This window comes from Dipodomys ordii, unplaced genomic scaffold (genome assembly GCF_000151885.1).
Source record: "Dipodomys ordii isolate 6190 unplaced genomic scaffold, Dord_2.0 Scaffold65, whole genome shotgun sequence".
NCBI lineage: Eukaryota > Metazoa > Chordata > Mammalia > Rodentia > Heteromyidae > Dipodomys > Dipodomys ordii.
Window position 1 is genome coordinate 7071379 of NW_012267281.1, and position 11404 is coordinate 7082782.

General features: G+C 40.8%; 1 protein-coding gene across 1 annotated transcript in view; it reads right to left on the minus strand.

Moving 5' to 3' along the window:
- Positions 1-9758, minus strand: part of Ipo5 (importin 5) — a 33787-nt gene extending 24029 nt beyond the window's left edge. The window contains exons 1-7 of the mRNA XM_013023000.1: positions 9682-9758; positions 7598-7790; positions 4582-4684; positions 3068-3164; positions 2782-2886; positions 254-376; positions 45-165 (exon numbers count right to left, since the gene is read on the minus strand). Coding sequence (XP_012878454.1) covers positions 45-165; positions 254-376; positions 2782-2886; positions 3068-3164; positions 4582-4684; positions 7598-7781 — 733 coding nt within the window. The 5' untranslated portion in view covers positions 7782-7790; positions 9682-9758. The remainder of the gene's footprint in view (positions 1-44; positions 166-253; positions 377-2781; positions 2887-3067; positions 3165-4581; positions 4685-7597; positions 7791-9681) is intronic.
- Between the last annotated feature and the right edge of the window lie 1646 nt (positions 9759-11404).

Here is an 11404-nt window from a genome sequence, read left to right on the forward strand (position 1 = left end):
AACTTCACTACATTACATATAAACACTGAAGAGCTTTGACTTACTTGTCTGTGCAACAATATTAGTATGCTTTCGTAACATAGCAGCGGCGGTCTCTGAGAGGGTCACGATCACTTCAAGGGCAAGCTGGCGCTGCATATTATTGAGGCTGGTATCTCCACACAACTAGAAAGAAGGCAGATTTGTATGCATTTATTACTTAAGATTATCACCTGTACTTAAGGAGCAGACCTATGCTCAAGTATCAACCTACCTTTAGACTTAGCTGCAGAGTTGCTTCCAAGTGAGGACGCAGATACTTTGGGACAGTATCTGCTATCTCAACCAGGGATTTTAGGACCGAATCATCATTCTGGTAGCACGAGTCATTAACAGCCTAGAAGATATAAAACAGGAAAAACTCAGCAACCAAAATGTTCCTATGAAGTGGTTAAAAAAGAATACTTTTCAATTGTCATACCAAAAACCACATCCACACCTTAATGTTCATGTGACACATAAGTATTGTATGATCCCATTATGGGGCACTTATCCAAAGGAATTAAAATCATGTAAACCAGACATGTGCACATACATGTTTATTTTAGCACTGTTAATAACATGATAACATATGAAGTAGAAAATGTGATATGCATGTATATACACAATGGACTATTATTTAACTTTAAAAATGAATGGGATTCTGTAATTACAGTAACATGGATGGAATCAGAAGTGAAACTTCTAATTGGAGTTTTCTGCCTGAGCTGGCTTTGAACTGGGGTCCTGAGATCTCAGCCTCCTTAGTAGCTGACAAGTGTGAGTCCCTGGTGCCTGGCTGTGGTTCTAATTTTTTGAAATAGGATCTCAATTTTTGCAGGCTCCTATTTATCCTTCTTGTATCTCAAGTGTTCACACATGCCAGGTTGGAAAATCAAACGAAGTGAACCTAGAACCTAAGCCACAAATTAGTTTTTGCCTTTTTAAAACCTATAGTTGGCCTTCAGAATATTGGAGGGCTGGGAATGTGGCTTAGTGGTAAGAGTGCTTGCCTAGCATGCGTAAAGCCCTGGGTTCGATTCCTCAGTACCACTAACAGAAAAGGCTGGAAATGGCACTGTGGCTTAAGCGGTAGGTGCTAACCTTGAACAAAAGAAGCTCAGGGACAGTGCCCAAGGTCGAGTTAAAGGGCCAGGACTGCCTCCCCTCCAAAAAAAGTTGGGAGGAGACGGGAAACTGTCTATACTGAACAAGACTATGTCAGATTCTTACTCTCCAACACTATATCATAACAACTACTTGCATTAAAGTGTATGACAGGACAAGTCGTTATATCGAAAAAACGAACTTTACAACTTTGGTAGGGGGGATGTGGGGGTAGGGGAAACAAATGAGGAGGCTACAATGCTTGATAAGAAATGTGCTCATTATCTTACCCATGTAATTGTAACCCCTCTGTACAGTATTTTCACAATAAAAAAATGAAATAAATGACTCTAACATCCAGGGATTTTGGTATTTGATCAGTTAGGATGCTAGATGACTACTCAGCAATCATCATACTTTAACAGAATACTGCGTAAGTCAAGGAAGACCACACATTGTTTCCAGAACTTCAGAATCTCAGATCTTTCCAACAGGAACACCAACACTAATGGTGTTTGTTTTGCCAAGGAAACTGCCATTATCAGTCCAGTGCTTAGCCACCGCAAATCATGTAGTTTACCTTGGCCACCAGTATAGTCACACCTCAGCTTTAACTGGCTATACAAGACATTTAAGCATGCATTTTTAAAATGTTTTTCTGAGGTTTTGTCATATTTAGATATTTAAAAGATGCCTAATATCTAATAGTTATATATGCATTCATTTTAGGAAGGCCTAAACATTTTCTCAAAAACCAGATTTATAGTCTGGTGAGAATGAGAATCACTACAGTAACGTCTTCATTCTTATTTTTCTAACCTTAAAACATGGTCTTATCCTTAGGAACTAATGTGGGCCTGGGCAGTGACCCTGAGCCTCTTTGTGCCCAAGGCTAGCATTCTACCACACTTGAGGCACAGCACCACCTCTGCCTTTTTCTGAGTAGTTTATTGGAGATAAGAGTCTCATGGACTTTCCTGTCCAGGCTGGCTTTGAACTGTGATCTTCAGATCTCAGCCTCCTGAATAGGTAGGATTATAGGCATGAGCTAGTGGAGTACAGCTAAATTCTGATCTTTCTACTTACCCAAACTATGAACCTGGAAAAGCATTTTGTTCTTTATTCCTTAGTTTTTCCTTTTATAAAACTGGCCTTAAACCTTATTTATAGGTTATTTTGTAAATTTAATATGAAAGACCTACATGATTATGCATTAATAAATACTTTCTAAACAATCTGAAAAAGATGGGCTAGGATTGTGGTTCAAGTGGCAGTGTGCTACCTGTGCCAGTCAGCAAGCCAGGTAAGTTTGAGGAACTGAGTTCAAACCCCCAGTAAAATAAAAAAGTCAATGGCACAGAAATATACTATACGTAAATGGGTGTCCATTTACGTATACCTGCTGTTTTCATTGCAGATAAAAGGTTAAAAAATTACCTATTTAAAAAAACGCATGTTGGAAGTGACACTGTGGCTCAAGCAGCAGAGCACTCGCCTTGAGCTGAAGAGCACAGAGACAGCGCCCAAGCTCAGAGTTCAGGCCCCACGACCGACCAAAAACAAACAAAAAAGCATGCACTATATATATAACTGATGAGAATTTAGACTAATGAAAACAGCAACATAATTATGATTAGTTTTATACTGTTTTCTTACCTGTAGGAATCCAGGTAACAAGTCTGCAAAATGTTTGAAGAGAGCAACATTATGTTCATTTGCAAGTATAAATGCAGCTGTAGCTCTAGCAGATAATGTCCTGATCTACAACAAAGAGAATAAAAGATGTCACAAATATGACACTGGATAAGATTCACCTTTTCATATTCAAGATGAAATTATTCTTTACCTTGAAGTAGTATTTATTGTATCATATTCTAACCCCCATAAAGTTCTTTCACAAATTAGATGGAATCAGAAATTAAAATCAGTGGAATTTATTTACCGATGGATGTTCCTGATCTTGCATACACTGAACTAACATCCGTTTGATGACGTCTAAATAGTGCTGCTGTTGGTTTCCAAAAATTCCAGGAAAGTTCCTAGAAAATGATCCAATAACACTCTTTAAAAGCTACATTATATATCTCTGTAAAGTGTGAGAATCTCTAATGACCAGTTTACCTAATTACTTCAAAACTTGCATCAATCCTTATGTTGAACATCATCCTCACATGCTCTAAAACAAGTTCTCTTTCTGGATGGGGCGAATGGAAACAAACACATAGCCATTCAGACTGGTTATGGAGGCTCTGTCCTGCTCCTTACTATATCCTTTATGACCCACTCTCTGCTTCTCAGCTGACTTGCAATGCATGATGGAAAGGGAAGCACAAGGTTGTGGGAGGCAGTGGTACTAATCATGCCTTCTGCCCATCCATTTCCAGTCTCAGTGTCCAAGGGAATACTGTTTCTGCTTTGCAAATGTGGACTAAGCTCCGTTGGAAAATAAATACAGCACAAAGGATTGGAGGCAAAGCTCAAGGGGTAAAAATGACTAAGTACAAGGCTCCATCAAAAACAAGTGGGGGCTGGGAAGATGGCTCAGTGGTAGGTAGAGCGTTTGCCTTGCATGCCAGAGGCCCTGGGTTCGATTCCTTAGCCAGAAGTGGTGCTGTGGCTCAAGTGGTAGAGCACTAGCCTTGAGCTGAAGAGCTGAGGGACAGCACCACACCCAGGCCCAGAGTGAAAGCCCCACAGCTGGACCCCCCCAAAAAAACTCAAAAATCAAGTAATTTTAAAAAATTGGTAAACAGAATGTTTACCAACAAACAAGATTCACTTGACAAAGCAGAAAAAGATGTAAAATCTGAAAAGTGTATGTAGTGTAACTGGAAAAGTTGTGAATCACACATATTAATATAAGCACCACCTAATTCTAAACCTAAACCATTTGCTCATAAATATACAGAAGTCTGTTGAAAAAGATAAAGTACACTCACAGAAAAAAGAATAGACTACAAAAAATAGACTCACTCCCATTCTGTTCTTTTTCACAATTATTATTTTTGCCAGTTCTGGGGCTTGAAGTCAAGGCCTGGGCACTGTCCATGAGATTCTTTTGCTCAGGGCTGGCACTCTACTACTTGAGCCACAGCACCACTTCCAGCTTTATCTGTGTATGTGGTACTGAGGAATTGAACACCAGGACTTCATGCACACTAGGTAAGCACTCTTCCATTAAACCACATTCCCAGCCCTTTTCACACTTATAGTGGTTGTCTAAAAGCTACACTGTTACTCTCCAAATAAACGCATGGAGACTAAGAAAAATTTCAGGACAAAAGGAAAACTGTAGCATGTAAAACAATCTCTACCCCCTTTTTACCAAATTTGCTTTTAACAGAAATGCAAAGTATATCGGGATATTCCCAAAAGCCAAAATTGGGCTAACACAATCAATTTTAGAGCTCCAAGATATGAATTTTTTTTTCTTTTGAACAGGATCAGGACATGTACCAGAATATGTGAAGGGCGGCTTCCCGCAGACCCATGTTCTGAGAGCTGACTGAGTCAAAGAGGAACTTCAAACCTTCAGGCCACTGGTTGTTGCCGTCCTCATCTGCAAGCGAAGAAATCTAGGCATGAGGAGTGCCAATCCAACCCCAAAATAATAGGGGTAAACCCTTCTAATTTCCTAAGTCCCACTGAAATTGTACCACAGTGCAAGTGTCTTTTGCTCTACAGTTTTAGAAATTCCAATACAATGAAGTCTTTTAACCATGAAAACAGTATCACAATCTTAAAAAAAAAAAGATTTCATGTACATTTGGGTTTACATAAGCAAGGATATTAGGGGTGGTCATTTATTTTTTCCAGTCCTGGGGTTTGAACTCAGGGCCATAGTCCCTAAGCTTCATTTGCTAAAGGCTAGCACTGTACCACTTGAACCACAATGCACCACTTCCAGCCTTTTCTGTTTATATGGTACTGAGGAATCGAACCCAGGGCTTCATGCATGTTGGGCAAGCACTCTACCACTAAGCCACATTCCCATCCTCAAATTGTTCTTGTATCTGGTTCCCAAGGACTGGGATCACAGGTGTGTGCTAGCAAGCCTGGCACAAACTTTATAGTTGTTGTTTTTCTTTTTTGTCACTTGTGGGGCTTGAACAGCTGGCCTAGGCGCTTTCCCTTAGCTCTTCAGCTCAAGGCTAACCCTTTACCACTGAGCCACAGAATCACTTTTGGATTTTCTGGTGGTTCACTGGAGATAAGAGTCTCATAGACTTTACTGCCTGGGCTGGCTTTGAACTGCTATCCTCAGCTCTCAGCCTCTGAGAAGTTAAGATTATAGGCCTGGGCTGGGAAGGTGGCTCAGTAGCAGAGTGCTTGCCTTGCATGCCTGAGGCCCTGAGTTCGATTCCTCAGCACCACATAAGCAAAAAGAAAAAAGCCGGAAGTGGAGCTGTGGCTCAAGTGGTAGAGCACTAGCCTTGAGCTGAAGAGCTGAGGGACAGTGCCCAGGCCCACAGTTCAGGCCCCACGACTGGACCCAAAAAAAAAGATTATAGGCCTGAGACACCAGTTCCTGGCTTGTTCTTTTCTTGTGCTGGTACTGGGGCTTGCTCAGGTTCTGGACAATGTCCCTGAGCTTTTTTGCTCAAGGTTAGTGTTGTGCCACTTGTGCAACAGGTTCTACTTACAGGTTTTTTGGTGGCTCATTGGAGATAAGAAACTCATGAACTTTCCTGCCTGGGCTGACTCCAAGCTGTGTTCCTCAGATCTGTTTCCGGATTAGCTATAGCTAGGATTACAGGAGTGAGCCACCTGTGCACAGCTACTTTATAACCTTAAGTATATAAAATGTTACTTTAACAAGACTTTAAAATGTAGATTTTTAAATGATAATATTGCTCTAGTTAAGATACTCACTGATGTCCTATGTCACAAAGACCTGAAGAGTAGTCCAGAAGTGTGAGGCAGACAAAGCAATAGGCTGTTTCTTTTCAAAAGTAAAATAAGTAGCCAGGTATCTGTAGCTCATGCCTGTAATCCTAACTACTCAGGAAGCTGAGATCTGAGGATCAAGGTCCAAAGCCAGCCGGAACAGGAATGTCTGTGAGACTCTGACATTGTACCTCAAAGTGACAGAGTGCTAGCCTTGAACACAAAAGCACAGGAAGGACGTCTAAGCCCTGAGTTCAAGACCCATGACTGAGGAAAAAAAAACTTAAAAAATGAAAAATTGTGGCCAGGTGCTGGTGGCTCATGCCCGTAATACTAGCTAATCAGGCAGTTGAGATATGAGGATCATGGTTCAAAGCCAGCCTGGGCAGGAAAAGCCATGAAACTCTTGTCTCCGATAAACCAGAAAACCTGAAATGGTGCTGAGGAATCGAACCCAGGGCCTCATGCATGCAAGGCAAGCACTCTACCACTGAGCCACCTTCCCAGCCCCTTTTGGCATTTTTGTTGTTGTTGTTTATGGGGTCCAGTCATGGACCTGAACTCTGGGCCTGGGCGCTGTCCCTCAGCTCTTTACCTCAAGGCTAGCACTCTACCACTTGAGCCACAGCGCCACTTCCGGCTTTTTTTTTCCTGCTTATGTGATACTGAGGAATCAAACCCAGGGCCTCATGTAAGGCAAGTGCTCCACCACTGAGCCATCTTCCCAGCCCCTCTTTTGGCATTTTATAAAGTATGTAGTACAGCAATTTAGCAGCAATTTAGCAGCCAAGTATATGCTTTATCAGTATATATACATACATGGCCACTACTGCACATGGAGTCCACTGCTTTCTACCTCAATCAGCAAGCTGAACTATAAAGAAGGTTCTACCATTAGTTAGCCTGTGCTTATAAAACTTTATAGATGAAAAGAGGAAATATAGCTAAAAACCTTGAAGCAAATTGTAAGATTATTTTTACATATGGGCATTTTGAATAGTAATTTTGTTAAGTATTATGGCTGGATTCTATAAATAGCTGTAATTTTTGGCTCTGAATGCGGAATCCATAATCACATTCATTTTAGATCAAATAAACACTACTGTGATACTCGTGAATTATCCTCCAAAAGATTCTATTAAAAAAAAAAAACTAAGGCCAGGTTCCAATGGCTCTCGCCTGTAATCCTATTGTAGGAGGCTGAGATCTGAGGATCCTGGTTCAAAGCCAGCCTGGACAGGAAAGCCTGTGAGGTTCTTATCTCCAATGAACCACCAGAAAACCCAGAAGTGTTTCTGTGGCTCAAGTGGTAGAGAGCTTGCCTTGAGCTAGCTAGAGGACAGGGCCCAGGCCCAGAGTTCAAGCCCCATTACCAACAAAAAAACCAAAAGGGCCAGGCATTATGATACATGCCCATCACCCCAGCATTTGGGTAGACTGAAGCATATAAAGACAGTGTGTAGCTCAGACGTGGACACAGAGGAGAGACAATCTCACTAAACCAAAGGAATATATGATAACAAAAAGAAAACATATACAACAGCCTTTCCCTGTGACTTAATAATAAATGTATCTATACACATACCTATTAAGTTCCTGGCCAATTCTGCAGCAATATCACAAATTTTTTTCCTCATGCTAGATTGTGTTTCCATCTGAATAATCATTAGCAGTTCACTCTTGATGGCAGTCTGAACATCCGATGGAAGAGTGGGATAGACTTCATCAAATGCAGAGGACAAAAGACGTCTCAGGAGGACGGCAGCCATTTGTCTAGCCTACAGACAGACACCATTAATACCTTCACCTCTTACTAGAGAAAACAATCCCCACCATTATGTCACTGTTTGCATTTTAACAATTTGTCTCAAAAGCACCTTTTAGCTGCCCTAAAAATGTAATTAGCATGTTTTATATATTACATTTCTATGAAATACATTCATGTAAATTGTGGTTTCTGTGCAATATGATTATCAAAAGGATCACGGTTATCTAATTCAAATTCGGTTATCTAATTCCTAAACTGATCTAAGATGTAAGTGCAGAGATGGTTACAAGCATGGGTTAAGCAATAGTTTGCCAAGGAAACACAAAGCCCTGCGTAAATCTATTTTAATAAGTGAAAAAAATATTGATTTCTTCTATGAGCTCACAGAAAACAAATTTGTCAGTCCACATGGGAAGAAGTCAGGTGACCTCTATAGAAATTAAGCTTGGCTTCATTTCCATCAAATACTACCATAAGCACCAGCCTACACTGTGAGTATTAACAGGTGTCACTGTATGAATCATAAATGTTTTATGGTTTTCTAGACTTGAATATTTCACTATCTTTTCTAAAGTAAACATACTCAAGGACACACAATACTTAAATCCAGGCACATATGCCTGTTTTATCATCAGGATCAAGGAATCTTAAAATTTAAGCAACTCTGAATTTGGCATACTAGGCAATTCATTAAAAATCACAACTTTCAAAAAGTGTCTTAGTTTCTAAGTATATCTTCTTTTTGTTTTTTGGGTCGGGTCGTAGGGCCTGAACTCTGGGCCTGGACGCTTGTCCCTCAGCTCTTCAGCTCAAGGCTAGTGCTCTACTACTTGAGCCACAGCGCCACTTCCAGCTTTTTTCTTTTTGCTTATATGGTACTGAGGAATTGAACCCAGGGCCTCAGGCATGCAGGGCAAGCGCTCTACCATTGAGCCACCTTCCCAGCCCCTCTAAGTATATCTTCATCTAGAGATGATTATACACACAAATCTGTGTAGATAAAATATATTAGTTCAAAATATTTGGCAATATGAAAATAATAAATGAGGGGCTGGGAAGGTGGCTCAGTGGTAATGTGCTTGCCTTGCATGCATGAGGCCCTGGGTTCAATTCCTCAGCACCACATAAGCAAAAAGAAAAAAAGAAAAGAAAATACTAAATGATCTAATTTTTGTAAGGTCTGCCCTGGACCACGCAGTCCCTGGCTTCCCCAGCTCCTGGCTAAGTCTCTGCCTAGTACCTAGGTAACTGGCACACCTGGAGGCAGGTACTGCCCTGGGTCAGTCCTCCCATCAGACAGGGAAGGTCCCAGGACCCTGGGGTGGCAATCCAGATGTGGCGTGGCCCCATCTCTCCTGTTCTGGGCCTGGGGATGAGTCCGCCCCTTTTGGCAAGCCTCTCCACCAAGCATGGTGTGGGGTAGGCAGTTCAGAATAAACTTTCTCCTCTCTGACCTTAAGTGCTCTCTTTAGTGGCTACCTAATTAAATCTATTTAATTTACCTAGCAATTTTCTCCTTTCTTTAATAGAGTACTTCAAAAGTTACCTTAACACCTATATTAGGTTATGTGTACCAGAAGCATCCCTCCCCACTTCCTTTTGTGACCAGGTGGTTCAGGAAATGACCTCAGTGGATGAGGAAGTGACCTCAGAGCCTGGGAACCTTTGCTGACTCACAGTCATGTGATTGATAGTCAGGTGATTACTGGTTTTAGTCCGGTAAAGTAGAAGGGGGAGGGGCTGTTCTCCTGGGCCAACCTAACTTATTCCTATACCAAGTCAAGTTCTAGAAACATCTACACGGTAAATAATACTCATCATCTACTCTGACCACAATGCAACAACACCCTAGTTCCTTTTGTAAGAATGTGATATTCGTAAGAAGAATAAATTAATTTTACCTCCTCAGCAGCTGTTGTATTTCTGATGGCTTGCAAGAGGAATGTGATCTTTGATTGGCCTGGGATATTCTCATAGGTTTCCTACATGGAGAAGAAATTTACAAGTTAGGATGTCATTAGAAAACCTCATGAGTAAGCGAGTGAAGGGAAGAGCAGAGTAAAAAGTAGAGGAGAAGCACTGTACAGAAGCAGTCCTGGTCTAGGGTTAACATTTCCTTCTATGATGTAAACTATACTCAGGTTAGCAAAAAGATGTCCAAGGAGTTACTTGGTTCTTTTCTACTCATGCTTTTTAAATCTGTTTCTCAATTTAGATTCCCTGGTTTATAAAATTCATACAAAGGCTAAAAAATGGTCAAATATGTCTTGGCTTATGTGCTTAAAAATAAGTGCTCACTTAATATCACTTTATATTCTGGAAAACTACTTAAGACCATGTAGAACTGCTCAAATCACCACTACTTCCAAACACCAGATACATCCCATTAAATGAAACAGTGAAAGGGACTTATTCAAATTCTTCATGCTACATTATCTTTCAAGCAAGGATTATACACATAAACAAATGACTGTACTCAAGAGAAAGTTAGCCACGAGACTTTAATATCATTGCCTGGCATGTTAGTAAAGAACTCCACTCAGAACACATATCTCTGTTAATGATGTAAAATCAGAACAAATTTGTTTGCAGTAAAAAGTTAACCTCAATTAAAAGCAGATTGTCAGCATGGATCCTAAAGTATGTTGAAATAGATGCCTGTGCACATGTAAAAATTCTAACAATGAATCTCTTCACTGTAGAAAATAAATCAACTCAAGTACACACACATGGATTTTTTTTCCCCTCTGGAAAGAGCAGACCCTCAATTTCTCCATTAACACAGGTAATTTCTTACTGTAAACCCAAAGGGCGTGCCCACTCTCTCACTGTATGGCATCTCTATAATCTCTGGACAAAAAAGGGAGGAAAGAAATGAGGCTACTTAGGAACTCAGGGATCTTCAAAGTAAGCCAGGAGATATTGACATCCTTGAGATATAGCAGAAAAGAAAGGTTTAAAATGGCCAGCCAAGATCAAAGATAAGGAAGACAGAATTCTGTTGTAAGGCTTTGTCCTATCTCTAGCATTTGTTAGTTCTGAGTTTCAGCCCTGAGGGCTTCCTCCACTGCAAGAGTGGGGAACCTTTTTACTGCCAAGGGCTATTTGGATATATTTATAACTGCCAGGCAGGCCTCACAAAATTATCAATAGAAGTGGACAGCCTCGGGCATTTCACTAAGAAACTGTCAAATTATTTCCTAAGGTGGCCCCACCCCTGTCAATATCAAAGTTCCTTTTATGCAGGGGCACACAATTTTCAAACATTTCAGCCCAGGGAAGAACATTTTTTAGGGGAAAGATTTTAAGATCTTCTAAAAACCTCCAGTTTCTTGCTACTAAAAAGCTTATAGGACCTTAATAATGCTTTAAAAAAAAAAACCAATAAAACAACAACAAAAACCCTGAGCATTCACAGCAAAGGGGAGGTTGGTCTAAATTCAAAAAATGAGGTAACAGGGGGCTGGGAAGGCTCAGTGGTTGAGCGCTTGCCTTGCATGCATGAGGCCCTGGGTTCGCTTCCTCAGCAGCACATAAGCAAAAAGAAAGAAGCCGGAAGTGGTGCTATGGCTCAAGTGGTAGAGTGCTAGCCTTGAGCTGAAGAACTGAGGGACAGTACCCAGG